This window comes from Wasmannia auropunctata, unplaced genomic scaffold (genome assembly GCF_000956235.1).
Source record: "Wasmannia auropunctata unplaced genomic scaffold, wasmannia.A_1.0 LD335634.1, whole genome shotgun sequence".
NCBI lineage: Eukaryota > Metazoa > Arthropoda > Insecta > Hymenoptera > Formicidae > Wasmannia > Wasmannia auropunctata.
The window spans coordinates 1,524,571-1,550,829 of NW_012027256.1; the positions used below are offsets into that span (position 1 = coordinate 1,524,571).

The 26,259-nt window shown below is 41.8% G+C and overlaps 5 protein-coding genes across 11 annotated transcripts in view; 3 read left to right on the top strand and 2 right to left on the bottom strand.

Moving 5' to 3' along the window:
- The window catches only part of LOC105456590 (protein hu-li tai shao), a 17,004-nt gene extending 11,599 nt beyond the window's left edge, over positions 1-5,405 (top strand). For 2 of the 4 annotated variants that reach the window (XM_011700758.1, XM_011700760.1), the window contains 3 exons: positions 1,187-1,254; positions 2,357-2,485; positions 3,099-5,405. In XM_011700758.1, the coding sequence (XP_011699060.1) occupies positions 1,187-1,254; positions 2,357-2,470 (182 nt within the window). In that variant the 3' untranslated portion in view covers positions 2,471-2,485; positions 3,099-5,405. Of the gene's footprint in view, positions 1-1,186; positions 1,255-2,341; positions 2,486-3,098 lie in introns of all 4 variants that reach the window. The other 2 variants (XM_011700756.1, XM_011700759.1) reach the window with 1 other exon arrangement.
- Positions 5,406-5,941: 536 nt separating this feature from the next.
- Positions 5,942-10,233, bottom strand: LOC105456591 (tubulin alpha-1 chain-like). Its single transcript, XM_011700761.1, has 6 exons — positions 10,125-10,233; positions 9,564-9,673; positions 9,341-9,483; positions 8,648-9,188; positions 7,453-7,675; positions 5,942-7,363 (listed from the first exon to the last, which is right to left on the bottom strand). Exons 4-6 carry the CDS (start codon positions 8,648-8,650, stop codon positions 6,237-6,239), a joined length of 1,353 nt encoding a protein of 450 aa, XP_011699063.1. The 5' UTR covers positions 8,651-9,188; positions 9,341-9,483; positions 9,564-9,673; positions 10,125-10,233; the 3' UTR covers positions 5,942-6,236.
- Positions 10,234-14,898: 4,665 nt separating this feature from the next.
- Positions 14,899-17,998, bottom strand: LOC105456593 (myotubularin-related protein 9). Its single transcript, XM_011700764.1, has 7 exons — positions 17,433-17,998; positions 17,046-17,211; positions 16,671-16,963; positions 16,470-16,573; positions 16,076-16,380; positions 15,597-15,920; positions 14,899-15,457 (listed from the first exon to the last, which is right to left on the bottom strand). Exons 1-7 carry the CDS (start codon positions 17,592-17,594, stop codon positions 15,054-15,056), a joined length of 1,758 nt encoding a protein of 585 aa, XP_011699066.1. The 5' UTR covers positions 17,595-17,998; the 3' UTR covers positions 14,899-15,053.
- Positions 17,999-18,155: 157 nt separating this feature from the next.
- On the top strand, positions 18,156-24,486 carry LOC105456592 (protein kinase C-binding protein 1). Of its 2 annotated transcripts, XM_011700762.1 has the most exons (8): positions 18,156-18,430; positions 18,613-19,120; positions 19,559-20,004; positions 20,118-20,448; positions 20,541-20,721; positions 20,811-22,709; positions 22,821-23,110; positions 23,591-24,486. In XM_011700762.1, exons 3-8 carry the CDS (start codon positions 19,571-19,573, stop codon positions 23,714-23,716), a joined length of 3,261 nt encoding a protein of 1,086 aa, XP_011699064.1. In that variant the 5' UTR covers positions 18,156-18,430; positions 18,613-19,120; positions 19,559-19,570; the 3' UTR covers positions 23,717-24,486. The 2 variants fall into 2 exon arrangements, with proteins under 2 accessions (XP_011699064.1, XP_011699065.1); XM_011700763.1 differs by lacking the exon at positions 18,156-18,430 and having other exon boundaries at positions 18,748-19,120; positions 22,821-23,183; positions 23,591-23,678.
- A 279-nt stretch (positions 24,487-24,765) lies between these two features.
- Positions 24,766-26,259, top strand: part of LOC105456594 (GTP-binding protein SAR1b) — a 3,504-nt gene continuing 2,010 nt past the window's right edge. The window contains exons 1-3 of one of the 3 annotated variants that reach the window (XM_011700765.1): positions 24,766-24,927; positions 25,500-25,602; positions 26,099-26,218. In XM_011700765.1, coding sequence (XP_011699067.1) covers positions 24,781-24,927; positions 25,500-25,602; positions 26,099-26,218 — 370 coding nt within the window. In that variant the 5' untranslated portion in view covers positions 24,766-24,780. Of the gene's footprint in view, positions 25,359-25,499; positions 25,603-26,098; positions 26,219-26,259 lie in introns of all 3 variants that reach the window. The other 2 variants (XM_011700766.1, XM_011700767.1) reach the window with 2 other exon arrangements.

A 26,259-nucleotide genomic window follows, 5' to 3' on the forward strand; every position in this document is an offset into this window, starting at 1 on the left:
TTTTTTTTAATCGGGGAAAACTATATTCTTCGATAATCAGACAATCGCCGGAATCATCGGTATACGCAATCGCGTTGCATTTTAGCTTGCGTGTCGGTTGCTCTGTTTAAAATTTCTTGTAATATTCACATCTGTGAAGAACAGTTTGTATACTTGATCTTACGTATCATTTTGTGCGCTGATATCTTATCATATGCTGCCGAAGAAAGACTTATTTGTATAAATACGCATGGAAACGTTAGATGCTAAGAAACTCATGTATTTTGTGTCTGTTAAATTTTGATTCTCATAGCTTTTATAATTGTTCCGTCCCTTTATGCACGAACAAGACGCACGATCCTTGCGCGATCGACTTTAAGCACATTTGAATCAAAAAAGAAAATTTGACAATTTTCTACGTGCATTAGATTAGATTATAATTAGCATGAACGTTCATAAAAGTGCTAATATCGTTTGCTTTCTAATGTTTCCAATTTCGTTTATTATTATTATTTTTTTCTTTATTTCTGTTGTGACTTAAAGACGAAGGATTTTGTTGCTTAGCAATATGTTAATTTTAATATTCTTTATTTTCTTGATATGTGATTATAAGTTTGACTGATTGTTATGTCATAACGCGCACTGCCTCCTTCTAACGATATTGTAAGTTAACTTGCATTGCAAATGCTTACTTAATTCATTTGTACAATGTATTTTCAATACATCTACTATAACACAGCTTCTAAGCGTTTAATGATATAAAAGTTTGCACATAATGCTTATCAAATTTTCTGCATCCGTTTCTATTCGAACCTGCATTAATTTTCACTGTTTATCCCGCTATCCTATCGATGATATACATGCATCCTGCGATGTTAAAACCTGTTTGCTTGGGAATGATTAATTTTATGTAACGAATCCCCAACCAGTGAATACGACGCTCTGACCAGTACCAACATTTTTCGAAAGGTAAGATGCCTATCTCTTTCTCTCGCTTTTTTCATTTTTTATCAAGTACTTTAATAACGCATAATTGACAGCTGTCTAGACTCTGGGATTAATTTCAATCCTTTGGCTTACAGATTGCTTGGCAATTATCTCGGCTATGCCATTACATTGTTGTCTTACAGAGATTCAATTATTTTATTATTACAACGATCTGAGGATTCAAATAAAGGTTCCAAATAATCCATTATTTATGTTATAGGAGAAAATACCGTAAACGGCGATCACTCGGACGCTCATCACAGTACTTTTTCGCATAGTAGCAAGGAGGTTTGTTGCAAAAATTTTAATATCAAAGCTATCTCACACTATCAAATACCATATACCATATGCGGTAAATCGGGCATTAAAATTTCTTCTACATTTTATTACTCATATTTAAAACGATTCTTGATTATATGTTTGATACTTTCAGTCAGTCTAGATAATTATTTCTTATTGGCTCTAGATTTATTCTTTAAAATTAGTGGACTTGTATAAATCTCCGCATATGTATATACATACGTCAGGTTACACTATACGTCATATTTCTCATGCATTCGTTAACACATGGGAACGCTATTTTTGCAATAAAGTTTAGAATAAGATATTTCTCGTTTTACAATACTATAAGAGATTCAGCGTATTTGTCTTGATTCGAGCGAATTGTCGCTTTACTTTTTGCATTAATTTTTATAATACAGAGCCGGCATAGTAGAGGTGTGCGATCATTTGTATGCAGGTCGAATCGAATATCGAATCAAAACTCTTTAATTTGAAAACAAATCGAATTTGAATTAAATTTTCCCAGATTTACTTTACATGTTAATTTAAACGTAATAAATATCAAAATTTATGATTCGCATAATTTTACGCAATGATTTAAACAAACTGAAGACCTGTTTTCGATTTATTACATCTCACTATCAAAAAATCATGATCTTATACGTGACGTTTTGAACTAGAAAAGATGTAATTAATAATATGTGTGTATACGCGAATAGTTGGAATGCTTTTGAATATTTTATTAATCTGTATATGTATAATAGATACATTACATACATCAAAAATACTTATTTATTTATTAAACATAAAGAATAATTGGTCACGCGAGATATATAAATGAAGTTGAAATAAAATAGGCGGTTGATTCAAAATTCCCTAACTATTCGATTCGAATTCGCACACCTCTACGGCATAGCCATTCATAGATTTGTTAATAGATTCGCTTTCTACAAATTCTTCTATTTTATACCGATTTGCATGCGACCAGATAATTATGACTAATAGAACAATTAAGCATAAGCGAAAAATTCGGCGCTCTATGCATGTGCATGCAGAAAGGTTTATGGTTACGGTTGGGACCTTCCGTGTTAAGGGTTCCATGTCGCAGGATGTGAGCGTTAGCGAGGAGTCGCCAAAGAAGGAAAAGAAGAAGAAGAAGGGCCTTAGGACGCCATCCTTCCTTAAAAAGAAGAAGGAAAAGAAGAAGTCGGTCGAGGCGTAGGTAGTCGTAGCTCAGGTAAGCGATTCAAATTATTCAAACAATCTCTCTTATTCGACGCGTAAAGAATCTTTAGATTTGCGAACGAATATACTTACGGATCTATTAAACGTTATTTTTATCTCATGAACATTAGTATGCTTATGCTATAAAGCATTCTTTCTTCTAATCTATGATCTACAAATCGATTATACGACCGAGCGAGTCGCTATTTCTTCTTTCAGACTCTTTCCTCTTTTATAGTATCGACGAATAATTTTGGAGAATACTGCCGTTCTCCGTTCTGAATAAATAATGAAAATTTTCAGCAACTCGCTCGCTCGCTCGCTCGCTCGCTCGCTTGCTCAATCGCGATCGTCCCAGTCGACGTGGTTAATTTGTTGATTCCGGGCGTTGCTCATTAAAGGTATGGAAGAAAAATCAAAGCTTTTCCTTTAGAGACTAGACGCGCTCGCGCTAAATTTCAATAATTTCAATTTATGGCTGCAGCGAAAATCAAGTCATGTTTTTTTTTTGATAGAATTACATTCGCGTGAATAATTAAATATATATATTTGTATATGTATAATGCGAAGCACATGCTGTGAAACTCCGAGCGATATTAACGTTGAATTAACATCTATATTTCCAGACACTGCCACAAGCAAAAGCTTCTCGTAAAAAATAAAACAAACATGCAAGTTTAAACTCAAGATCGAAACGCGAGCTCGGTTTAAGATAAAGGATGAGATTCGACGAGTATGACGAAGCACAGACGAAACGGCGAAAGATGAAACGGAGGAATGCGCGAGGAAAAATCGAAGCGCGAACGAGCAACAATCACAGCATCTTTCCAGGACTCAAGACTGCCATCGCATTACGTCTACGATAAGGAAACTATATTGTACTGTTAATGTTTTTACGTTTTTAATTTGTTAAGCGTCGCGCTAATGTATTTAATCCGCTATTTAATTTTGCCTCTCCTATCCCGTTTGTGTGTAACGCAATAAAGAGTTACATATGCATACTTTGCGACGAAGAAAGAACAGACTGATAGAGAGAGAGAGAGAGAGAGGCGTCATCATTATTGTCGTCTTTATTATTTCGTTTGCCAATGTCGACGTCGTTGCCCCGTTGCCATTGTCGTAAATTCTCGTCCTCTTTCTGCTCGTCGTTTCCGTCGATATCGACACCAACGTTGTCATCGTCGTCACCGCCGCCTTCGTCGTCGTCTTCGTTATTATCATTATCATCATTCATCGTTATCGTTATCATCATTATTATTGTCGCCATCGCCATTATCATAGTCATCCTCGCCGTCGTTGTCGACGTTGTTGCTATATTATGGTCATCGTTGCTATTTGCTTCTACTCTATTTTTTTCCTCTATCTCAAGATTATCTCAATGATTATAACTGGTAATTTTTAGATTAGGAGAAAAAATTTCGTACATGCAGGTCTCTCTTGTGAAGCGGAGGGATGGAGATATAATGCTATACTTTGCGTAAACTTTGCGCGAATATATATCGATACGAAACATATTTTATCTCGAATGATTTTCGTGGACTTGAACTGCAGGGCGATACTGAATCGGCTCTATCGCGAAGAAAAAAAAAGAAGTAGAAGTGAATGCGAAAGGCTGTGTTCTAGAATTTTGAAGCTGGCGTGCGAAAGAAAATGCGTTGCGCGAGAATATACGGATCTCATACGACAGTCCTCTTGTATCAAAAGCATCCGGACAATAGAAATCGTCTCTGACTCCCGGACTGATGTACTCGTCTTCGTGATATGTATAAAGTAATTTGTGCCGTATGATAGCCCGTCGATTACGATTGTTACAGAGTTGAGAACTTTATTACAGACTATCGATTGGCGCTTATATCGACATAATACTTTATAATTTATGTCAACTCAATAAAGAAAAAGAAAATAGCGCGTAACGATGACAGTGAGTCATCATGCCTCACGGCGACATTCGTCAGCTTGTATTAATTGTTACCAAATTTGAACAATCGGTAAGCAGCTTTTAGGTGTGTCCATTAAAAAGATGTAAAGTAGATGTGACTCAGAGTGGAACTGAGGTGGAATCCGAAATACGGCGACGTGTGCTCTCACGAAATTTTCAATTTTATCTATTTATTCGACCTAACAAAATAATTTAACCATTTCGAAATTTATTATGATGAATATTCGTTGTACATACAGAAGCGCAGAATCATGTAAGAATTTTTTGTTTTCCCCTCTCCTTTTACGACGGATTAATTTACTCATTTATATGTAAAAGACGTGCCTTTCGTATCTTCGTCAATCGATTAGTCTTTAGCACATTCGACACCCGTTTCAATCTTTACTACGTATCTACTGATTTGCAATTGAGTAATCGTTCGATTTACCTTTGGTCGTCGCGCGTCATTTGCAGTTGAATAACATTTTTTTGCAATAACTTCAACAAGTCGAACTTGGTTGGACCAAGTAAGAAGAATATCTTTCCCAGAGTCGTGTCGTCTTCGATATGGTCGTACATTTTAATTGAATAAGAAGAGCTCTCTTGAAGAGCAATCAAAGCCGCGAATGCGGAACATTGCGATTTTTCGTCATTCTCTTTGGCTTGTTGAAGCTGTCGGAGGAGTGTTGTTCAAATTGATAATTCGAGCACTAATGATTACATTAGTAATGTTCTTCATCCGTAATTAACGATCGACCGCTTATACAACGTGTGTTTTGTACAAATAAAAGTCGGCGTTATATCCTATACATAACATAATGTATAACTGTATGTATATCTGCGTATAATACCGAGCCGTGTTATACGTAGAACCGAGTATATGTAAACGAGAAGGATATATAGTACTGTTTTAACAGTTTGAGCATTATGAATCATTCATGCTCGAAGTGGCTGAAAGGACTAGAATAGATAATAATGAGAACGAAATAAAGCGCACATGCACATTGGCTTGCAAGTTTTTTTTTTTTTTTTTTTGTTTTCATCGAATGCATGCGCGAGGTGGAAATTCTAACGATATATTTTATTCGGCGTTGTTTTTATCGAGATTGATGTTGACGACCGTGATGATTATTATTATTATTATTATTCGCACTATTATTTTTTAGTTTATTATCAAAATATTATATTAATATTATCATTGCTATTATTATAGTTTTATTATTAAGGTCAACGCGTTATTATCATTCGCATTACAATAATCTAAAAGTGCAACAAATTGCGAGCTGAGCTCGTGATGCAATCGAATTTGCACGTCGTACGCTTTCTTCCTCGAACGATTTCATCACGACGTGCTTTGTCGACCTGACTTTGACACATCCTCTAAAGAAATATATACACTTTTCTTCTTTCGCCTCCCCTTCATCTCATCCTTGTATTCACGTAACATATAATGATCGATAATAATTGTACGAAGACTATATATTAATGCAATCTATTGTATAATGGTTGATAATATATATATAAATAATATTACAAAATACACGAAAAAAGTATTTTTAGATGTGCTTATATTTCTCAGTAGTTATTTTTTCGAGCAAGTGACAGCTATTGTTGTAAGGAAGCGAATACGCTCCTCGAAGACTCCACCGTATATATCATCAGGGATCAGATTGGGCTCGAAAAAGGGAAAGCAGTGCAGGGTAAACAGTTAACATCGCTTCGGATTGCATTACAAAATCAGGCAAAGAGAAAATTCGCAATAAAAGCGATAATGGCAAGCGTCACAGTATAAATATACGAAATATGAAGAGACGTAGAGATTTCAATCGATAAGTTTGTATTTCTTTTAGTACTCTTCTGCAGCATCTCCCTCGCCGTCGGTGGAGTCCATACCGACTTCTTCGTAGTCCTTCTCCAAAGCGGCAAGATCCTCCCGCGCTTCCGAGAACTCGCCCTCCTCCATCCCCTCGCCGACGTACCAATGCACGAAGGCTCTCTTGGCGTACATCAGATCGAATTTGTGATCGAGCCGCGCCCAAGCCTCGGCGATCGCCGTCGTATTGGATAACATGCAGACGGCACGCTGCACCTTGGCGAGATCACCGCCGGGAACGACGGTGGGCGGCTGGTAATTGATGCCGACCTTGAATCCCGTGGGGCACCAATCGACGAATTGGATGCTGCGCTTGGTCTTGATAGTCGCGATTGCCGCGTTAACGTCCTTCGGTACTACGTCGCCTCTGTAGAGCATGCAGCACGCCATGTACTTTCCATGACGAGGGTCACACTTGACCATCTGATTCGCGGGCTCGAAGCAGGCGTTCGTTATCTCGGCGACGGACAGTTGCTCGTGATAGGCCTTTTCCGCGGATATGACGGGAGCGTAGGTGACCAGGGGGAAGTGGATCCTGGGATAGGGCACCAGGTTCGTCTGGAATTCCGTTAGATCGACGTTGAGCGCGCCGTCGAAGCGTAGAGAGGCCGTGATCGAGGATACAATCTGGCCGATCAGGCGATTCAGATTGGTGTAAGTCGGCCGCTCAATGTCCAGATTACGTCTGCAAATGTCATATATGGCCTCGTTGTCTACCATGAACGCGCAGTCGGAATGCTCGAGGGTGGTGTGCGTCGTGAGGATCGAGTTGTACGGCTCGACAACGGCCGTAGAGACCTGGGGCGCCGGATAAATCGCAAACTCCAGTTTCGACTTTTTCCCGTAGTCCACCGATAGTCGTTCCATCAGCAGGGACGTGAAGCCGGAACCGGTGCCGCCGCCGAACGAATGAAAAATCAAGAAGCCCTGGAGTCCCGTGCATTGATCCGCCAGCTTGCGAACGCGATCCAGGACAAGATCCACTATCTCCTTGCCGATTGTGTAGTGGCCGCGCGCGTAATTGTTGGCGGCATCCTCTTTGCCGGTTATCAGCTGCTCCGGATGGAAGAGTTGCCGGTACGTACCTGTGCGCACCTCATCTGAAAGAATAGGCGGATCAAATTCGATCGTCCAGGTAAGGAACTTTTGCTGCATATTATAATAATATAAAATGTCACATCACACTCACCCACGACGGTCGGTTCGAGATCGACGAAGACTGCTCTGGGAACGTGCTTTCCGGCGCCGGTTTCGCTGAAGAAGGTGTTGAAACTGTCGTCACCGCCTCCGAGTATCTTGTCCGACGGCATTTGCCCATCGGGTTGGATACCGTGCTCCAAGCAGTACAACTCCCAACAGGCATTTCCAATTTGTACTCCCGCCTGCCCTACGTGGACGGATATGCATTCACGCTGCAAAAGATATTACAAGCTGCAGTCTGATAATAAATTATTTTATTTTATTTTTTTTTTAATCAAAATCCACTTTATCAAATCATTCCTCAGACGCAACTGAAATGATCGCGGTCTGTAGATCGATCATTTCTGCCTGGGTCTGTATTAATTATAGATTTATAATTTAGACCCGTTAATTTGTAACAAAATTCTATTTGTAATTTTATATGCGCTTCATGATGCATAAAAATGATTTAAAGGATCAGAATATATATACATTTGTAAAATGCATATCAGATCAGTACACACACATATATATATATATATATATATATATGCATTCTAACACAATAATTATATAGATAATTTAAAAGAGAAGGTTCTCTCGATCATATAAGAAATGTCCGAGTAGAATGCCGACTATATAATACATGCATGTACGTAGGACGCTCCAGGGTCGGCAGAGATCCGCGAGTGAATAGAAGTGGAAATATAGCCATTAGTCTTGTGTGAAAAACCAGCAAAATTTTTCTAAGCGCCGCTGCTAACGAAAGGCGATGAGCTATTCGCCGCAGCGGAGCTTGTCGCATATTGCGACGTGCAAATTTTTGTTTCTAAAAGTAGCAACAACGTAATGCAACTGCAAACGTCGCTCTCGCGCCAATCGGAAAGATCCATCCTTAGATAAAATTTTGCTCTGTGATCCGCGTCAGTTTTAATAAGGATTAATAAATTTCTCGAACGACGATAACGGATCGACTCGGATGTATGTACTCTCGACGCTTCTTCTTCCGAAGAGAAAACACATATATTTGCGATGAAATACCAGATCGCCCGTCAACGAAAGAACCAGACTCGATTGTTGCCAATAAGTATAATGATGTCATCGCATTACGTCGCACTCGCGCGCGAGCTTATTTATTAAGTGAGCGACGAGAATCGTTCTAAAGCAAAGAGAACAGACATTTTACGATCGTGAGATTTTCTTACCATGATGAAGAACGATGGGACGAAAACTTGCGCGCACGAAACCTGGCTGGCTTTGCCGAACACTCGTTGATGCGTTAATTATAACTTCCGACGGCCGTTTGAACGGAGTTGGCGATGGAACTCCCTCGAACGATCTTGGCCTAACTGAGTGCTTAAGCGGGGACGACCGGTCTCTTATAGCTTCGGTGCGTACCCGATTTACGCCCGTCCCAGGAGCACGCCGCCTATGTCTGTGACGCTCGTCACGCTTATCCGACTATGTAGGGTCATGAGATTGCGTAACCGACGGCACCGACGCTCGCGCGCGGCCGACCCAATCGTGCCTGGAGCGAGCGTTATAAAGTTCAATCCTTTCCCCCCTTTTTTGCCCGATTTTAATAATCGGTTTTGAACTTGCGGCAAGAATTACTCTCGTAGCTGTTACACACGCTTCGGTATCGCTGAGATTTTTTTGCGCTGCAGTCCGCGGGCTCCTCCTTCCCGGCGACGAGGAGACGCGAAAATAAACCAAGAGGACTCGCGGCGAGTCTGAGGTGCTCTCCTGTGGACACGAGACAATTTTAGAGAGTACCACAAATATATCGTAGAGAGCGACGAACTCCCGTAGCTATTAAACACGGACACGTGTATATGCATGCGTGTACTTCCGTCCTAGAATAGTCGCTGCGTCCTTACCATATCCGTTTTACTTACTGCATCCGTTGAATGGCACGCAGATCCTTCTGCAAGACCGAAACGGCAAGCGCGAGTCATCGGCAAGCACATTTGGTATATGGATTTTAATCGGCATTTTTGTTGAAGTCTCTGCTACAACTTATCAATTTCAACTGCAACCGCTTGTTCGCGATAGCAATAAATAATTATGACTTGCAAAAAAGAAGTCTATATATATATATATATAATTATATATATTTACTGATATCGCGATGCATTATTATAGATGAAAAGAATTAATTCGCATGCTCTTCGGTCGTGCCTTTATTGTAAGAATGATTTCGATTTTATAGAAAGGCCATTAAGTATAATCTGGAACGATTAAATTCAATATATTAGTTGAAGTAAAATTTCTTATATAATTATGTATAATTGATCGTCATTCCAAATCTCTAATCTTTTTTTATATACTGTGAGAGAATTTGGGAATTTGAGAATTTCATTGAAACAATATATCATTGCACGTCAGTACGGTTTGTCAAATCAATCATCAAAGTCTCGATGAAAAATCGACCAGGAAAATAAATTAAATTAATGAGGAGGTTGCACTATTTAAAATTCTAAGAATTTTTTAAAATTTTCGAGAATTTGGAATTTTAATCGCTAAAATTAATATATATATATCTATTAGGAATAAGATAAAGTAAATTATTCACAATTAGTTATATATATATATATATAATATATTACAAAAATTTTCAAAAACCAAAACTTTCTTTGTTTCAATTTATAAAATAAGCAAGATTATAATTGCAATACGTACACAATAACAAGTAGAGATATTAATTTTTGTCATTAACAATTTATATATTATTTGTTTCTAAAACAGAAAGCTCGTCGCTCGATCCATTGTGTTTATTTTATTCCATCTAACCTCATTGATGCTAAAAGTACTAAACTACTAAAAGTCACTGCCAGCGTCATCTGTTGCAAACCTTCGCAAACTGCAAATAAAATTCGTTACCTTCACAGTCGAGATTGTCGAGAATCCTAAATCGGTTACAGGGTTCCGACTAGTTTTAATAGATAGCGTCACAATGACATTCCGCGATTTTCTAAGTCCATCGATGAATCGCTCCCTGTGATAGTTGGTCGGATTTCCCAACAGAGTACGTTTGTACGTTTGTTCCCTTCCCGGATCGGTTTCGCACCGGTCCGGTTTTTCGCTTAGGATGCTCTCTGGATGCTTCTAGCTGGGCTCTCGAGTCTCGAGGTATAAATCATGGAAACAACAATTGCAAGCTTCACCTCGCTCCTTCCCCACTCGCTTTCCACGACCTAGCGTTCTTTCGCTCCTCTTTCGTCCGCTCTCTCTCTCTCTCTCTCTCTCTTCACCTTCCTCCTTTCTTTCTATTCTCAACCGTCTTTAGAGTGTCCGTGTAGCTTTCACAGTGGTGCTCCGATTTTTTCTGTCAAAATGGGTGCATCATAAATCGCGCGAACTTGCATTTCCTAGACATTAATAAGGTGTTGCTCTGTACAAAAGCAAAGTAGTATTTTATTCTAGAAAAAACTCTAATAAAAAAATATCGATTTTCAAATTTAATTCGAGAAATTAATGAACAATTGTTTTAAATGAATTTGGATCGTCGATCAATATATATTATACTTTTTCTCGTCTGAAAATTGTTTCTATCGTTGATCACGCATCTTGCGTGTTTCTTGAATATAAAATAAGTAGAATAAATTAGAATTCGTTTCAGTTAACAATTCTAATTTGACTACGCGTACGTGTACGTGAGTTATTTCGAAAATTGTCTTGCAACGCCGTTTTCCATTTACGGCTACCTGCGAGTTTGTCGTCATTCTTTTCTTTATCGCGAGTTTCCTCGGTTTCTAGCGGCCCTCTAATATCTCAAGCGGTTCACAACCGGATTTTATAGACGCCTAACATTCCCGTGTGATGTTTACCACGGAGAGGTTTGCGGTAAGAAAATAACACGTTCGAGATCAAAAGAGTGTATAGTATCAAAGGGTGCATCCCAAAAAGAACGCACGAAAAATACGCGCGTCTCTCAAATATTACGTTTGCATTACAGGGAGAACGAAACTAGAAAACAAGTCGGAAGGAAGGAAAATTATTTCGTCTCAACACTGAAATATTAACGTTAGAAATTTTAAACGCATATCGTATTTTCATCTGTGCGGATTCCTGTCTGAAGAGAACAGGTCGAAGCTCCTCGCGTTATTTTCATGCGAATTGTACGGACGACGCCGCATCTCGAAAATGAATCACCGCTGCCGCGCTAGCTTTTCTCTCAGGATGCTGTGGGAGAAAGATAAAGGAAAGATGAAGTTCAAGGTCACGCACACGCTCGCTTGTTGCGCAACACAATCGGCGCCCTGTACCTGGAGAGTTCACTGACAATGCGTGATATCGCGAATGTCCGAAGTAAGTGTGCAACAATGCGTAGGGCATAAAGGAATCGCCACAAAGAGTCTTAGAGCGGAACAAAAGATGTGTATTGCCAGACAATTTTCGAATTGCATTATCTTTTTCTGAAAAATCTTCTAGCTAGCTGCTAGATTATTCCAGATTCTTCTTTAGATTCTTCACTAAAATAAATCTCACGTTTTCTAACTAACTCTTTTAATCGTAAATAAAGTAAATAAAAGCGTTTTTTTCCTTTCTATTATTTTTAATCTGTAGGAAGAGAGAATATAAATTGTGATCTTGCATATTTCGTTTTGCCAATCACGAGATTCGTTTATATCAAATTGTATCTATATCCTTCTTCAATTTGTCAAACATATACGAAATTAATTTAATTCTTGCTATAAATTAAATAAAAATAACAAACGTGGCATTTCCAATGTCATATTATTCAAGTCCACAAGACCAATAATGTGTATGTCCATAACATCAAATTCTTTGAACTATACTCAGGTAACTTATTTGTTTATTTCAGATAAGAAGAGGACATTCTTAACCGCCGTTAGTGCTCCTTGATTCTGAAGCACAGTGGTGCTCAGGTTTTTCGAAATGAGGGCTCGAAGTACGGCCGCGGATACGAATTCGGTGCTCCGCAGCGATGGTAGTATGACATCTACATAGGAACATTTACTTTCTTTTTTGGCGAGCTGATAAAAGAAGAATCCGGCATTCATCTCGCTAATTCGCGGAAGCGAAACGGGCGAACGCGTTTTACTCAGGAATACGGCATCGCCTTCCGGTATATATGTATACATGTCCTCTCTCTCTCTCTCTCTCTCTGCAGCGAAAGAGAAGGAGAGACAGAAACGTTTTACCACCGCTCTCAGGCTGCTGTCCAGAAACGTCTCTCCGTGGTCGCTTCGCTCTCCGCTCTTCGCTTCGAAAATCGCATCTTTCTTTGTTGTGATCCCCGGACGCCTTGGGAAAAAGCGTCCCTTCTCTCGCCCCTCCTTAAGGGCCTCACCGACGGTAACTGCCTGCTTGCGAGCAAGAGACAGAAAGAGAGGGAAATAGCCAGGATCACGGGACGAAGAGAGACTGACTAACCGCACGGGGGTGAGGGGAGAAGAGAGAGAGAACGGCGGTACGGGGCCCCTTCTCCGAGAATGCCCCTACTACTGAGTGAGGCCGCTAATGCCATTCTCGACGGACGCATCACTCTGCTTTCCGGCTTCGTCGACGACGTTTGTGTCTCTTCTTTTGGACGAGGACGAGGAAATTTCCGCGGGGATCGGCCCTGAGGAGAGAGAATTTCCTTCGGAGGAAGAGGGAAATTGGGCAACGTGGGATCGTCCGATACGCCCGTCCAGCGGCCCTGGATGGGTTTGAATTCAGTCCACGTTTCACGATTATATGCGTGACTAGATCCACACTCATCCAAGGATACTGGACCTGTGCTGAGGCGAGGAGAGCGCGAGCGCGAGCGCCTGCGCGCGCGCGCGCGGACCAACACACCTGTTCTTCTCTTCTCCCGAGATTCTCCGGGGGAAAAAAAAGTGATATCGCGAGGTAATTGAGGGACAGATCGACACAAGGATAAAGAGAGAGAAAGAGAAAGAGATAGAGAAAGGCTACACGGCGATATCATGAGGTAACGGTCGCAGGCGCGAGGTCGCGGATCTCCTCCGTCGCGTAGATTTGAAACCGGTATAATAATCTCCGCGCGCGCTCGCCCGTGTCGCCGCCACTGCCGCCGCCGCCACCGCCGCCAAGACGTGATGCCTAAATGGCGTCGTGAATGCGTCGAAGGACGTTCTAGTCCTCGAGATACTCCGACGAGCACGAGTGCGTATTTACACATCCGAAGTCAACCCCCTTTCGCGGCTCTTTCGTCGTCTCAAGTTCTGCATCTCCCACGCGATAGACGCGCTTCGAAATGATTTTCCCCGTCCATTCGTGGCGAACGCGGGGGTGAGCCAGGCGTCGGAAATTACACCTTAATCTTTTATTCTCGAAGCTTCTTCTCACCCTCGTGTGCCGTCCGAAGCCCACGCGAATTCTGTTACGCTTACAAGACGCGCGAACCTGTGGGGCCTTCAAGGAACATTAAGAACGCAAACGACGCTTAAGACATTCCCTTAAGACTGCTTAAATTAAAATCACACAACGTTAATCGCTTTAATTTCGTTTAAAGTTGCGTGCACCCCCTCGTCGCCACCTGGAGCTGTCCTTTGTCCTCTCCGAGTTTTGCAACTTAACGCGGCGTACAGAGAGAGATGTATCTCCTACTCTTAAGTCTCATGATTATATAGTATATTAAGAGGATGCGTACACGTGCATGTATATTCGATCGCGAAACGCGAACGCTGACGAAACTCTATGCATTCCTGAGTGGCGGAGCCAATGGCCGTGGGATTCCCTTTCAGTTTCTTTGTGTGTGAACACCTGCCGCGCTTTCCCCTCCAGCCCTCTCCCCCTTTTGCCACGGCAGCGGCAACAATCCTGCCCTTAACCTCCCCTCTCCTCTTCCCTTGCCTTCCCTTCTCTCGTCCACCGCCCTCCCGCCATGCTTCCCGAATAACGGTAAAAACTCGCTCCGTACCCCCGAACAAACAAGATTTCCTTCTCTTCGTATGTTCAAATGAAAAATTCGCAAGTCCTACCCTCGCAATTACTCGCTCTTTAATAATGGATCAACAATATACAGTTCATTTTCATTGGTTTATATTACTGTACCTTTGGATAAATAAATTATATATGTATACAGTATTTTATATACATATATATAAAATTTATATATATATATATATATATATATATATATAAATGTAAATGTTGTGTATGTACCGTTTTATAGCTCTGTTTCATGGTTTTGATATGAACCATGCGTTTGTCGTGAAATAAAAAATATCACAATTTATCTCGTCTCGCTTAAATCGTTTAAACACTTAGAACTTGACATCCTTTCGGTAATGCGAGTTTTACACTATTTATATATAGGCGAAAATCGCGTGGCATTGACTGAAATAGACGTGAGAGAAATACATTTTACACGATACGCAATATTCAAATCTATATTGACAACGACGATACGCTTCGCAGACCTATTCTTAAGATCTAATAGACACCCTTTTCTTCATCTCGGCGAAAAAAGTCGAAAGAATTGCGTCGAGAATTTATTACGAAGGCTTCAGCATTCGTGGCAGATCGTTGATCCTTGCGGATTAACGTGGTATTGTATAATTAAAGGCATATTGACAAGATCGTTGAACAGCAGCGCGGATTCTCTCGGTTTTTCTTCGACCTCTACAATCTGTATCAAGTACTCTGGGACTCTAGGCTCAATTGCGCTATATGGGGATGATCCTCTTGATTATCCGCGTCTCCCCGCGACATGTCCGGATCCGATCGGATCTCCTCCAACGCTTGCTTGATCTGCGCCTGCAGCTGTCCGGCTACTTTGCGCACTGCCGTGTGATTCTGCTTGATCTGCTTCGCATAGGAGAGCATACCGTCCCACGGGGCTGCGCTCGTATGCGCGAGATACAGCTCTCTCCACAATTGAATACTGATGGGTGCGACGCTGGGCCAGATTACTCCCGGATTCGGCTCGTACAACGGATTTATCCACTGTTCCAAAACGTCCGGTTGATTCATGTACGACCATAAACTGTAAGTTCGTTCGGACAGCCGTAATTTTATCCTCTCCGCTTCCGAATCACCTGAAATAAACGAGCAATATATACACAACGATGAACAAAGGTAACAATGATAAATAGCAATAAAGGAAAACGGGAGATTTATAATAAAAATATATATAGTAATAGAATTTATGTAAAGGAAATACATTATCTCACATACCTAAAAATGTACCATAGTTCGAGGAATAGGCGTGCTTGTACAATTTGACGAGCAAATCCGCGGTGTACTCAAAGCTAAATTGGAACTGGTGATGCAGCTGGTACAGGCAATCGAGGAAAAGCAGAAACGTTGGCGCGTGCGTCGGATTTTGCGAGTTCGAAGGCTGATAGGCACTGCAACGGGTCCGGCTGAAAAATTGATGGCCGGCTTGTAGCCACTCACGCTCTATGAGCGCTTGAAGACCTCGTACTGTTCGACAATCAGGATTCAATATTGCCTGAGCCAAACTGGTTACCACCAACGTCGAGTCCCTGCCTGTGCTACCTATAAATCGAAAATATATCATAATATCATAATATCATTACGGTCGATATTCCGAAGAAAAAGAGTAGTTTGATGAAAACGCAATATTTTTTTGCAATATTAATTATCAAATGTTACTATTAATATTTGACGTATATATATATACACATACGCACCGTGCACTAGCACAGCCGCCGCTTCTTGATGTAGGCATTGCGCGGTGACGCAGGCAGCATTTAAGGCGCTCTGCACAGCGGTTAGCCAACCGCTGTTATCCAGTTTCGACAGCCATTGCGAAGTGGAGCTGTTCACGTCGTTGCAAGCCTCTATTAACTTGTAGAAACTATCGGCCAAATCGTGCGGCCGAGGAACTGGTTTGTGTACTTTACGCCATTGCGGATAAGCCGTATCCATTTCCGTACCTCCGCCTCTGGCTCTGGCACCCTGTGCCTGACTAACTGACCTTGTGTCCACTATGTAACTGTGCAATTAAAATTTCACAATTATAACAAGTGTCTGAAAGCAGATATCTGTGATTTAAGAGCAATCGTATGTCAGTCGTATATTTACCCACGTCTTCCGGGACCTAGAACTGCATTTAACAGTTTTTCATCTTCCTTGCATCTCTTACCAGTGGCACCGCACAACGGCTGACTGCTTCTCAACAGTATACTCTGCAATAAGATAAAAATCGAACAGTCGCGAGTACAGTTGAGTAGATGTTACTTAGTTTTAATTTTAGGTTTTTAATTTAATATACATTTTACTTACCCCTCCCTCGTGTCTGTAACACAAAACAGGGAACCTTCCGCCGTCCCTGAAGCCAGCCGAAGCTATTACAACTTTGTCGTCTACTTGACGCGGCACTATGACTGCCGACGGATATGAAGTACAAACTTTGTAATCCCTGTTCAGGTAACTGATACGCCACTCATCCCCGTGAGCCGCCAGCAATCTGGACCACTCGGAGACAGGTGCAAATGCTGTCCATCCATCTTCTATTTGTATCATGATGTTGTTGGTTGCCTGTGGTCGATAGAAGAATGGATATTGTAGAGTTTGATCTGCAAAGTACAAACAGGATAATTAAATATCTTATTTCCTCGAGCAATGTTGGGCAAACACATACAGATTATGTCAAATTACCTAGTGATATCAGCTTCTCTATAGACAATATGGCGTTGATTAAATCATTAGTGGAACCAATATCTAACTGAAGGATCTGAAAATCCTTGCATTTCAATATTATGCTACCGCCTGGGCTCTGAGTATTCAGTTTCTTCTCTACGACGTCGATATTTCTGTTCATCAACTGACCGAAAAAGAGAACAATTCGATAAAGTAAACTGTGGTTTAAAGCGTGCGATTGAAAGTGATGAAAATGTCAATTTTGTTAAATATGTTTAAAAAGATAAATTGCTCTCTTTCAAACACAAAATGCACAGATTGTCTGTTTAAAAGAGATTATTCAAATATGCTAATCTGATGAGAAAAAGGAATACAAACAGACAAGATGATTAATAAATTATTTACCCAAAGCTCCTGTCCGTCGTCCTGCCTGGAGGACAAGATGAGATGATGACCACTGATGCACAACGTCCCGTCCATGCTCTTGTTATTGCTATCGCTCTTGTCGACCAACACGACATTGTCGACTTGCGGGATTAATATGTTATCGCCGATGTGGTCGCCCATTATAACCTCTCTCTCTACGTGGCGGTCAACGAGTTTCTCGGTGAGATACAAACACTTTGACGAAACGACATAACCTAAGCAGTCTGCCGAACGGCCGGACTGTCGCGTAATCCTCGAGGCATAATTCGCTCTGTGCCTAGTCCCGACCGTTTCTTTGGAGAATTCCACACCTCAGCGATCAATCTCGGTCCCAGCCACAGATTCGTCCGCGGCGTTCCCCATTTATCTCGAATGTGACTAGATAAAGTCACAGCTGTTGTGTGACTTGTTTACCATCTCTACGCTGCTCTACGCGATCCATAATCAATTCGTCGCACCATTCACAGTATGCTGATCGCTTCGCTCGCGATATCGTTGTATCTGGTTGTATCGCATCACTTGACTGCACTAAGCACTTGACTGCACTGACTGCAGTGGAGAAATGGAAGAGAGAGAGAGAGAGAGGCGAAAAAGAGAAAGGGTAAAAAAGAGGAGGTTAGGCTATCGCGCACCACGTGACCACTGACCGACGACCGTGATCACATAACCTATTGGACACGCCTGGATGACAGTGATGACTTGATGAGACACACGGGAGGAGCCGAGGCAGCGACAGGGGATTCTCGAATTGTCATGTCTAATCCAGACGAGAAGACGTCCCGCAATTACGATATCGAGGCAAATTTGACAATTTCCATTCGATATTTATGCGCGCGAGAGCGAAAACACCGATCGAATAGCGAGAACATTGCCGCGGAACTCAGGAGGAACGTCTTTCGCGAGGCTGACGCAAAATGTATCGCGGGATGACAGCCTGCGGCGCATCCCGCTGCTTCCTGGAAAGAAGAAGACGAGCGGTACGTGCGACGATCGATCGAACGTTAATTTCTTCTATAACGTGCAATCTTTAGCCTCACTTCTTAACGTTTCGTTCGACTTTATGTTTATTGTTTGTTGCTTCATCTCATTTTCACGGATGCCTTTGCGGGATCGCGGAGACGAATCTAATCGAAATGTTCATTTCCTCTGCTCGTTGTAGTTTCTCGTCGTCGCGAGTCGCCTCACGGCCGGATCACCGTGCCGCGGAGGACGGTTCAGACGGTTGACAGTTGTCCTCTCCGCACACCTCCGCACACCTCCGCACACCCCCGTCACAGCGGGTATACGATCGACGAGGACAGAAACGGGATGGAAGATAGCAGCGGAACGGAGAGTATCACGTGACCACGATGGCATCCGCGCGAGTGCCCGTGAGGGACACCTGACCTGACGACGGATGGCGCCACCGTCAGCGGGCAAGGCTGGCAAGGCTGGCAAAAGGCTGGCATCTCACCGGACCCCAAGAGGAGCAGAAGAGAGGAAGGCGAGCACGTTCTGGAAGTGGAGCACGTTGAGTCACAACAAACGACTGCACGGCCGCGACGCTGCGACACTGCATTTACACTTGGCACTCTCCTAAGCCGCGCCGGCGGCTCGTTTCCAAATTCCCGGGGACAGTCGACTAGTAGCGCATAAGCGCGTCATATCTGTCTATCTCTCTGTACAAGGTAAAAGGACCTGTTTACGCTCGACACCTCGTGCGCACCCGCGTACGCTTTCGCGGTGCTTTACAATGCGACGATAACCGATAAGCGAGAATGCTGGTATCTTACAGCAAATCTAGAAGCTACGCTTTAAATTCCCAAATTGTCACTAACATGTAGTTGTTATTATCATGGATAATAACAACTCGCGGGCACAAAATCTTTATTAGATAATATACGTATCTTTACGTTCGAGTCGTGTTGAAATAAATATTTGATTTTTACATATCTATGGAATTTAGTCCAACTGGTTTGGTTTGTAATAATAGCTACATAGTTGACTGATGGCAGTAGAAAACGTGACCGTTTTATAAATAGATAATATATATGGATCTGTATACTTGATGTATACACTAATACCTTTTGTCAGTGAATCAAGTATGTAAATGCTTTCTGTCGAAGGTGTTAATCAAAATGGCGTCCAACGAGAGCAGCAAAGATTCGGTAAAATCTTCCGTCGGGGATAAGGTAAATTCGATGGCACAATCAAACGCGGACGAGAAAAAATCACCAACCGCTTCGCCGCCGGTTGACAGCCACACTGAGCCGAGCGATACAGCTGCCGATGCAAAGGATAAGAATTTAATGTCAGATACAACTGAATGTATAACTGTGGAGAAAAACAGTTGTGAAGATGTAAAAAATGAAAACAAAGATGATTTAAAATCATTGGTAGTTGATGGTAAACAGGATGACAGTGAGACGGATAAGAAGCAAGAGGTGCAAAATGTAGCCTCACTTGCGGATCCTCAGAGTACAGATGAAGAGAAGGAAGTTAAGAGAGAAAATAGCAAAGATACTCCGGCAAAAGGAGCATCTGTTTTAAAACGAAAGCGAAAAACCGTAAGGTAACTTTAACTTGTATTACGCGCCACATAGAAAGTTTATATATAAGTAAGACATATTTTTAAACATCTAGATGTATCTAGATACAAAAAGGAGTACGCGTTGATATTTCCAGCAATCCACCGACCGCGACGGTGGAATCTTCCGTGGAGGAGAGCGGCACCAGGAGCAAGAGGAAGAAATTAAAAGCCGGCTACGATCGATTTTGTTGGCGTTGTCACAAGGAGAAGGTCGACGCCTACTGCACCGCCTGTCCACGCTCGTGGCATCGTAAATGTATAGGAGGCATGCCGCCATCATTGGACAAGTGGATATGCGGGGAATGTGCGACCATTTTGAAAGCGGAAAACGCCGAGACGCGCTCCATAGCCATGGCGCAATTGTCCGTCGATCAGTTATGCATGTTGCTCAAACATGTGGTTGAGAGATTACGCGACTATCCCGGCGTACGTGCATTCTATTTTCATTAAATGCTATAGCGTTTATTGGGTTATTACAATTTATGTATTTCTAATTAATTTTTTACTCTTGATTGTAGTCTGAACCATTTTGCAAACCGGTGGATCTCACAGAAGTACCAAATTACCTGGATTACGTTGTCAAGCCGATGGACCTAAGTCTTTTGGAATCGAATGTGCGGGCTAAGCTTTACGGCAGTACCGATGCGTTTATGGCCGATGCAAAATGGATTCAACATAATTGTATCGTATTCAATACGTGTACGTGAACTACACTGCGCTTTTAAATTCGTCTAAATCGTGAGTGTTAAAATTGAAAAATAAACAAAATAAACTTTTGATATCTACAGGCGGTGGTGTTTACACGGACACGTCGAAACTGACGAACGCGTCGAAACAGATTATCAAAGTGGTGCGTCAGGAAGTCTCGGAAATCGAGGCGTGTCCCGACTGCTACGCACACGGTCGAAATTTGCCGAGGCCTCAACCTTCGTGGTTTATCGAGCCCTGCCGCCGACCGCATCCCCTGGTGTGGGCCAAACTGAAGGGTTTCCCGTTCTGGCCGGCAAAAGCGATGCCTCGCGTCAACTCTCAAGGATGCGTGGACGTGCGTTTCTTCGGCGAGCACGACCGCGCCTGGGTACCGCCGAAGGATCTCTTCTTGTACTCCGAGGAGCCGCCCGCGCCATCCCCCCGTAAACGTAAGTCCGACATGGACGAGTGCGTGCAAGAGATTACTCGGCACTGCAGAAAACTCGCGCTTATGTTTGGTCAGTTCAAGTTTGCGCCGGCCAAAGTTCAGTACGATCCGAACGATCCGATGCAGATACAGCTGATGCTACCTAATTACAACCCTCTCGAGCCCAACAATCATTTTCCCAAACCCGAATTTTCCACGCCTCAGAAGAAAAAGGCGCCGCAGAAAAAACGGAGTGTCGTCAGAGGTAAATCACAGAGCGACGAGTCGGCTGATATCGGTGAGATAGATCCTTACGCTAGTGAGAAGGAGAGCGAAGGTACTTTAGCGTCAAAAGTACAAAAATTAGATACCAATGTTACGGATACTTTAAACTCGCAAATTGATGTAGATGATAGTCATAGTAAATTAAATAAGAGAGCAGATCAAATGACTGTAAAGTCGCCACCTCAACAAGTTGCTCAAAAGAAAACGGTAAGAGACGGTAGATCGAGAAACGCATCGACGTCTCGATTAAATGTTACGCTTACGGATAATGCCGACGAAGATAATAGCACGAGTCCTGATACCTGCAGTAGCTCAGATAAAAATAATTTGCCGAAAGCGAAGAATGAAAAATCGTCTACGAAAAATGCGCCCAAGACTGCGACGCAATCGGTTACTGAATCGCCTGACGCGAGTTCGGCGCGAGTGCAGAAGAGAACCCTTTTGAAAAATATTATCAATCCTAAACTGGCGCTCTCACAAATGGACAACTCGAAGGCTACTACTACTGCTGCTACTACCAAGTATACGAAAAACAATAAAGTATTCAAACCGAAAACGAGAATGGTCGACAAAATGAACGCGGAGAAAGAATTGAAGCGTGCTTCTCCGAGCAAAGAGAACGAGAAACAATCGAATTCGAGCAAGGTCAGTCCCAGGATGTCGTTGAACAGTAACAAGGAATCGTCGAGTGTACAAAAGAACATAACTGAAATCGATCTGACGCTGTCTTCTACAACGTCCAAAGCTCATACCATTCCATCGGCGAATGCGATCGTTCCCATAACGGACAAGTCTGTGCTACTCCTCGTGGTGAACGGCAAGTCAGCTGAGCCCGCGAAGCAGATCGCGCCGACGATCGACTACCAGGGCAACAAGGATGCGACAAAGGAGGGGCATAATAATTCCCCTCCAAAGAAGCAGAGCAAAGCTAGAAAGAGTTTCCCTTGCAGATTACACAATTTACAAAATGTTCAACGCTTGTCGGATACAGGCGGAATTACTACTCAGGTATCTCCTGTTAACCATGAAACGTCATCCACGTATCAGCTGCTACCGCCGGAAGCCGGACCGATTAGCGCGCGTTTGCACCACGATGCGCACGCTCTCGCGAGAAAAATGGGCCATCTGATGGAAGAGGCGTACAAGGAGGCGGCCCAGGAAAATGTCAACGGCGACAACGGTACCGCTGACAGTTACCAGGCGACCGTATTCTTCCTGCGGATGCAGATCGAACATATCAAGTGGCAGCATCAGCAGCAGCTGGCCGAGTTGAAACACAACGCCGGTATGTATCTCTTTTCTTTCTTCTAAAAAAAAAAAAAAAAAAAAAAAAATTGACAGTCAGTCACCATCAACGTGAAACACAACACTTGAGGAAGCGCGTTGTGAATTCCAGATCGTACCCTGCGTGAGATGCGCGCGAGTTTGGAAGCGGAGAAATTACGAGCGGTCGAGGAGGCACGCAAAGAGATCGAGGAGGAGAAGATCCGGTGTGTCGAGGAGACCAAGCGAAAGCAGTGGTGCGCCAAATGCGGGCAGGAAGCGATGTTTTACTGTTGCTGGAACACCGCTTACTGTAATTACCCGTGCCAGCAGTCGCATTGGCCCACGCACATGCGAACGTGCTCTCAGCAGTCTGCATATGCCACCATTGTCAATTCGGGGGCAAATTCGAATTCGCAGCAGGTGATGCCTAGGCTCACATTAAATACGCAACAAACCCGACTTTGAGCTTCGAGAGCCTAGAGCCTGAATTAGTGTAAGTCTCTCAGCAGTTCAAGCAGAAAGTAGCCTGAAAATATTGCAGAATACAATGTTATTTTAATTTAATTTAATTTAATTTTATTTTATTTAATTTTATTTTATTTTATGTCGAGAAACTTTCCTTGCTCGTTTAATTGTTTTAATTGTAAAAAAATATTTGTAATTTAAAAAAATTAGAATATGGACAAAGAAATATTGTGACTGTCTAGTCTGATGTATTTATTATTAATTCACATTTTATTGACCACTATCAGAGATTTCATGTTATCTTACACAGGTTATCTTACACTATTGTGCTCTAGACACTTCAAAGCTGAATTTTTATTTTAAATCGTTTTTGCACCGTTCTTAAATCGCGATGTACTGCAATAGTTTTTTCAAGTACATACTTAACTTTTTCAGAGTAATAACGTCGTGACACAGGATTCCACGAGAAAGACGTACCTTTTATCGCCCAACAAACTAAGTGGGATCCCACCGTCGTCTGTTTCGTCCCTTAGAAATAAAGCCAGTCAAGATGCGCTCTAAGCAAATCACTCAATTTATTTATAACTCAATATCGGCGCGATTAGGATGAAAAGAGTTTCGGTGCTACTGCGTAGTAAGTAAATTCGTATCTGCGAACAATCAGCAAATTTTGATTTTTCAACTACACCGAGACGTTTACTTCTTACATAAAACTGTGTATGTAATGCGTAGGTAATTTTTTTTTTTCTAGAAAATAACGCGATGTAAATAATTGTAGCCTTTCAATTTTTCATGTCAAATTGAGACATTAAGTTAATGCAAGTAAAGACATGAAGATAATGCAAATTTCGCGTTAACATTTGTAATAAACATACAGAACTTTAATTTAATTACAATAACACTTTAGTAGTTATTATTATAGGAAAAATACGAAAGACGTAATAAACTACGCTTATAAAAGAAATGTTAGATATCTTTAGATATGTGAATATCGATAATCTCTTATGCGATATGATGATTATACATATTTAATATGTTTAAGCAATTGTAATAGTCTATTTGTTTTGGAGTTTGATTAGGTTACTTTTCTGTACAAGTTTCTTAGTTCCTCTACAGATGCACTTGAAAAACAGCGAGATAAGAGATAAAAATTATTTTTTCCACATAGCTTCATGATGTAAACATGCTTTTGATGTAGGATAATCGGCATTCTTCTAAAGAACATGATGAGAGCGTTAAGAAAAAATTTATTTTCCAGTTAAATCTGATAAGTGTAAATATAAATTTTATTTAAACTTATCAATAGGTTTAAATAAATCAGTAAGCAGAGATACGTTGAAATTTATATTGAACATGCTTCTGAATGTTCCCTTTCTATCAATATCAATTCAAATACCTATTTAAAGGATAAGTTGCCTCTCTATTTCTACTTTCCTACTTTATCCTTCAAAGGTGATTGTTTTTTCCAGATTAAAAGCAATTTGTAATTGTTTCGCAAAAGAAAGAAATACAATTTTGCGTTGCAGCGATAAAATAATTTGAAAGTTAAAAGGCAATTAAATGTATAGCAAAAAGAAAATGTTTAAAATCTCGCGCCTGTGATGCAGCAATTATTACCGTGCAGTATGGCGAGCGGAAGTAGACGTCACCCAGAGTGCCAACTGCCAGCAGTGCCAGCCAACGGGTTGGCTCTGTGGTCGGGCTGCTCTTTCTATGGGAGGAAAAGCACTTTTCTCCGTCCCCGCGGCCTCCGTACGTTTTTTTCACATTGGGTACGTGAAACATACGTCAACACGGGCGAGTAACGGGCCTCCGGCTGTCGCTTTTTAACGATTTTCTGGGAAATCGGCCGTCGATCTTGCGTCTCGTTGATTCGCGAGAGAGAGAGAGAGAGAGAGACATCGGGAGAGGCTATAATTGCCTGGTGTCAGTAAACGAAAGAGCGAGAGAGAAAGAGAGAGACGGAGATCTGGTGAGCCGTTGTCTTGGGTTAATAAATCACGTCGTCAATCATATGGCAAGAGAGAGAATAAGCGAGTCGTCATAAATTCCACATCGCAGTTCCGCCTCGTCTGCACTTCTTTTCTACACTTCGTCGCTGCAAAGCTAAGCGAGCCGTGTAATTAGACTTGTCAGCGCGAAGAGAACACGAGGCTCCAGGAAGGTGGAGAGAAGTGCAGCCGAGAGGAATCGGATCGTCGAGGTACACACGAGTACGACGACTACGACGTGTTCGCACCTCGCTCCCTGTGTAGAAAGTTCAAGGTTGCGAGGGCGGATTTAAAAAGAATCAGCCGACCGAGTCACGTTGGCCTCTTGTTAACTTGCCTTGCTATTGTTGCAGAGTCATTCGTTAGTTAACACTCACACACACACAGCACGTCACATAATCGCAGCTACAAATATGTTTATTTGGGACTGGTTTGCTGGAGTGCTGAATTATCTTGGTGAGTAAAATTTTCTTTGCGTCAGTTCGTCGTCTTGCAATCACCGCTCGTATAGCAATTCAAGCAAATCTTAATCTAAATATACTATTTTAATCGCGTATCGCCACGACAGTGCTTGGAGTATTCAGAAACGATAAATATATATACGTTATTGTCAAGACAGTCAACTCTGTTATCAGAACAATCGTCTGGGATATAATATTGAAATAATTTCATCTTTCATTGAAAGGATAATTGTAAAACAAGCTCTTTTATAATTGCAATTATTTTTAAGTGAATAATACTTGTTCAGATCACAGTTACATTTATCATATTTGTTATCTGATTCAAGTAAACAGTCATCTTTTCATAATCTGTAATAGAAAATTTAGTATTAATTTGGTTTATCTAATTTTGTATGACATTTCTTATTAGTATTGTAAATTTCTACAGGAAAGTTCTGTTTCTTTACCAACTTGTTATTCATTTAATCTGTATAATTTCCTTATTGTTTCAGGATTGTGGAAGAAGAGTGGCAAGCTTCTCTTCCTAGGCTTGGATAATGCAGGTAAAACCACATTGCTTCACATGCTCAAGGATGACCGTTTAGCTCAACATGTGCCCACGCTACATCCAAGTAACTATACTTCTCTCTCTCTCTCTCTCTCTCTCTCTCTC

What these genes read in the sequence shown, in the direction of transcription:
- LOC105456591 (XM_011700761.1), bottom strand. An exon ending in TCTCGAACCGACCGTCGTGG is followed by an intron (nt 7,364 to 7,452) that starts GTGAGTGTGATG and finishes CTATTCTTTCAG; the next exon opens with ATGAGGTGCGCACAGGTACG.
- LOC105456593 (XM_011700764.1), bottom strand. Translation starts at nt 17,594, where the DNA reads ATGGGCGACCACATCGGCGATAACATATTAATCCCGCAAGTCGACAAT. An exon ending in ACGACGGACAGGAGCTTTGG is followed by an intron (nt 17,212 to 17,432) that starts GTAAATAATTTA and finishes TTTTTCGGTCAG; the next exon opens with TTGATGAACAGAAATATCGA. An exon ending in GTTACAGACACGAGGGAGGG is followed by an intron (nt 16,574 to 16,670) that starts GTAAGTAAAATG and finishes ATCTTATTGCAG; the next exon opens with AGTATACTGTTGAGAAGCAG.
- LOC105456592 (XM_011700762.1), top strand. Translation starts at nt 19,571, where the DNA reads ATGGCGTCCAACGAGAGCAGCAAAGATTCGGTAAAATCTTCCGTCGGG. An exon ending in GATTACGCGACTATCCCGGC is followed by an intron (nt 20,449 to 20,540) that starts GTACGTGCATTC and finishes TCTTGATTGTAG; the next exon opens with TCTGAACCATTTTGCAAACC. An exon ending in CAAATTCGAATTCGCAGCAG is followed by an intron (nt 23,111 to 23,590) that starts GTGATGCCTAGG and finishes TAACTTTTTCAG; the next exon opens with AGTAATAACGTCGTGACACA.